Source organism: Ceratina calcarata, unplaced genomic scaffold, assembly GCF_001652005.2.
Source record: "Ceratina calcarata isolate Rehan_Ccalc_2016 unplaced genomic scaffold, ASM165200v1 scaffold546.2, whole genome shotgun sequence".
NCBI classification, from domain to species: Eukaryota; Metazoa; Arthropoda; class Insecta; order Hymenoptera; family Apidae; genus Ceratina; species Ceratina calcarata.
In genome coordinates this window covers 778,371-780,786 of record NW_017176634.1, presented here as the reverse complement: position 1 = coordinate 780,786, position 2,416 = coordinate 778,371, and the positions used below count along the sequence as shown (strand labels likewise).

The 2,416-nt window shown below is 36.6% G+C and overlaps 1 protein-coding gene across 8 annotated transcripts in view; it reads right to left on the bottom strand.

Annotated features, from left to right (window-relative positions):
• Window positions 1–412: 412 nt before the first annotated feature.
• The window catches only part of LOC108628886 (nuclear receptor coactivator 2), a 49,159-nt gene continuing 47,155 nt past the window's right edge, over window positions 413–2,416 (bottom strand). For 7 of the 8 annotated variants that reach the window (XM_018031107.2, XM_018031106.2, XM_018031103.2 and 4 more), the window contains one exon: window positions 413–747. In XM_018031107.2, the coding sequence (XP_017886596.1) occupies window positions 670–747 (78 nt within the window). In that variant the 3' untranslated portion in view covers window positions 413–669. The remainder of the gene's footprint in view (window positions 748–2,416) is intronic. The other variant, XM_018031105.2, reaches the window with a different exon arrangement.

The following is a 2,416-nucleotide window of genomic DNA, read 5'->3' as shown; positions in this document are numbered from 1 at the left end:
TTCGTGAAAGGCTATCTTCAATTTTTTTTCTTTTTTCGTATATATAAAATAAAAAAAAGAACATCGAACTAGCGTGCCACGTGCTCTCTCCATCCTTTTCGTTCATCGTCCCATTGTTTCGCGTTCAATCGCAATCAGATTGAGATTCTCGATCCGCTTTAACAACCATCAATGGACTGTTTCTCGATCCAACCCCTAGTTAGAGACCGATATCAGCAAGGTCCGCGAAGGGGGACCTGATCGAGGATCGCCGAAAAATCTCGACACAGTCAAATGAAAAACAAAAACTTTTGGTCCTACGAGTATAGAGCGAATTCAGTACCGAAATGTTATCTGTTGTCGGCGCTGTTCGCGACTTAATCACAAGTCTCAGCGTGAAAAGGCGACAGAGAGCACGACGCAGCGATCTAGCTTCATCTTTTCATCAAAATTGTATTTGGTGATACGTGTCTGAATACTGACTTCGTGTATGTTCCAGCGTTTACATATAGTACAATTTAGTATCCATTACGTATAGGGTGTACATGCGTATGTGTGTATGTATGACCGATTTCTTTGTCCTCCCTTCTCTATAATCACCCTGCCCTGGGGTTTTGTTCTTCACTTGCGGTCTCCCCTTCAAACGTATATTACATAGATCTCATTACTGTTCAAAGTGCTGGCCGGCAGTCACTCCGACAACAGCTTTTGCAACAGCGATGACTGGTTCACCTTCGGATCACCTCGAGCCACTTCCTCCATAGAAGTCTGGAAATTGAATTCCCTTCAATTAGCACCATGTGTCCTGTTTCACGATCTAGCGATAAGAATTTCTAAGATACAGGCACGCGATTCGATATATTTTTTTCTTTTTAAGAAGATCGTCGATTCATTCAGAATGTAGGAAGATTTGGACAAAGAAATTACGTAATGCGAATTATGGAACTAAGAGTGGTTAAATCGTATGAGCAAATTTCGTGTTGTAAGTGTGATTTTAATTAATGAGAAAATTGTAGGATGTTTATTTAAACTGCCAACATTTATCAATTAATTTCCAAATAATCTTCTTCGTCCAAAGAACCTACATCCGAATTAAAAAAAATTAAGATCGTGATACTATGTATCAAAAGCAATGGATTTCTTTAGTAACTGCGAGTACTCAAAACGTTCAAGTTCACTCTTTGCCGTGGGAAAATTTCCTATCGACTTTTACTACAAATAATCGCATACTATGGTTCCAGCTTTCTGAGTACTCGCACTGGAATATCTGATATTTTCTTTATTCCTAGAAAATACAAAAAAGATAGACGACAGAAAATTTCGATGAGTTCTCGACGTCGAGTCAATTGATTACGTTTCGGTAGAATGCTCCTGTGGAGGCGAATGCGAAGTCAAAACTCAAAAAGAAAACTGTACTAAAGCCACATATGTTCGCTACACATCCAATGTTCCAATGCACACCAAAGGCCGCTAATTCAGTAACGCTTGAAAAAAAAAACTAAAAAAAAAAGAACAAGGAAAAAGGGAAAGAAAAAGATTTACTTCGACCGTCCATGAAGTAACAAATTCAAACTTTAATAGGTCCTAAAGCTCAAGCTCTTATTTTAATGCTCCTTTTCTCTTTCCTTCTATTTCAATAAAACTGTAACTTGGTTGTTACAAGAATTATATTATAAATTCTCTATCTAAGTTTTCTAAAACACTAACACGTTCAACTCCTAGTAAATAATATTTTTTATATATAATTTAAAACGAATAATCTAATCACGGAGCTTAAAGATTTACTCTGTAACCAGATTGATAATACATTAAAATAGTTATGAATATTCCTTAGCCATGATAAAAAAAAGATAAATTAAAAGTCAATAACGTTAGCCATGCCATAGCGTCAACAATGTCTGCATTAGAATTACTATTGCGTTGAACGCATCAGCTCGTATTATCACGCATTAATATTCGCGAAGACGATCGGAATTAAATCGACGAAATTAATTCGTTTAAGTAATTTAGATTCGAGTTTCCATGGCCCGGTTCCGGTTCGTCGGCGAACGATTAACGTGAAAGTAATTGTGCCTCATGCAACTAGAGCAATCAGCATACGAGAGGGGAGAAAATAAGTAATAAGAAGCTACACGCTTAGATGTCTATTTGGCTCACTGTGAAAAAGCATTACAATACTAAATATATATTACACGATACGATAATGCAGTGTGATTAATATCGATTACTTCAAATGAGCTAAAGCTTACGGCACCATCACCCTTTAGGATACAAAGGAGGAAACATCATGTCTCCGCATCGAATGGATTCACGAGTCAAACATTAGTTAATGGAGATACTGTGTTCCTTATAATAAGACGTATCTTGCTTATTATCCAGCTTAATCGTAAAAAGTATTTATTTCATTTTTTTAAGACATTATTCTCGATGATATTCT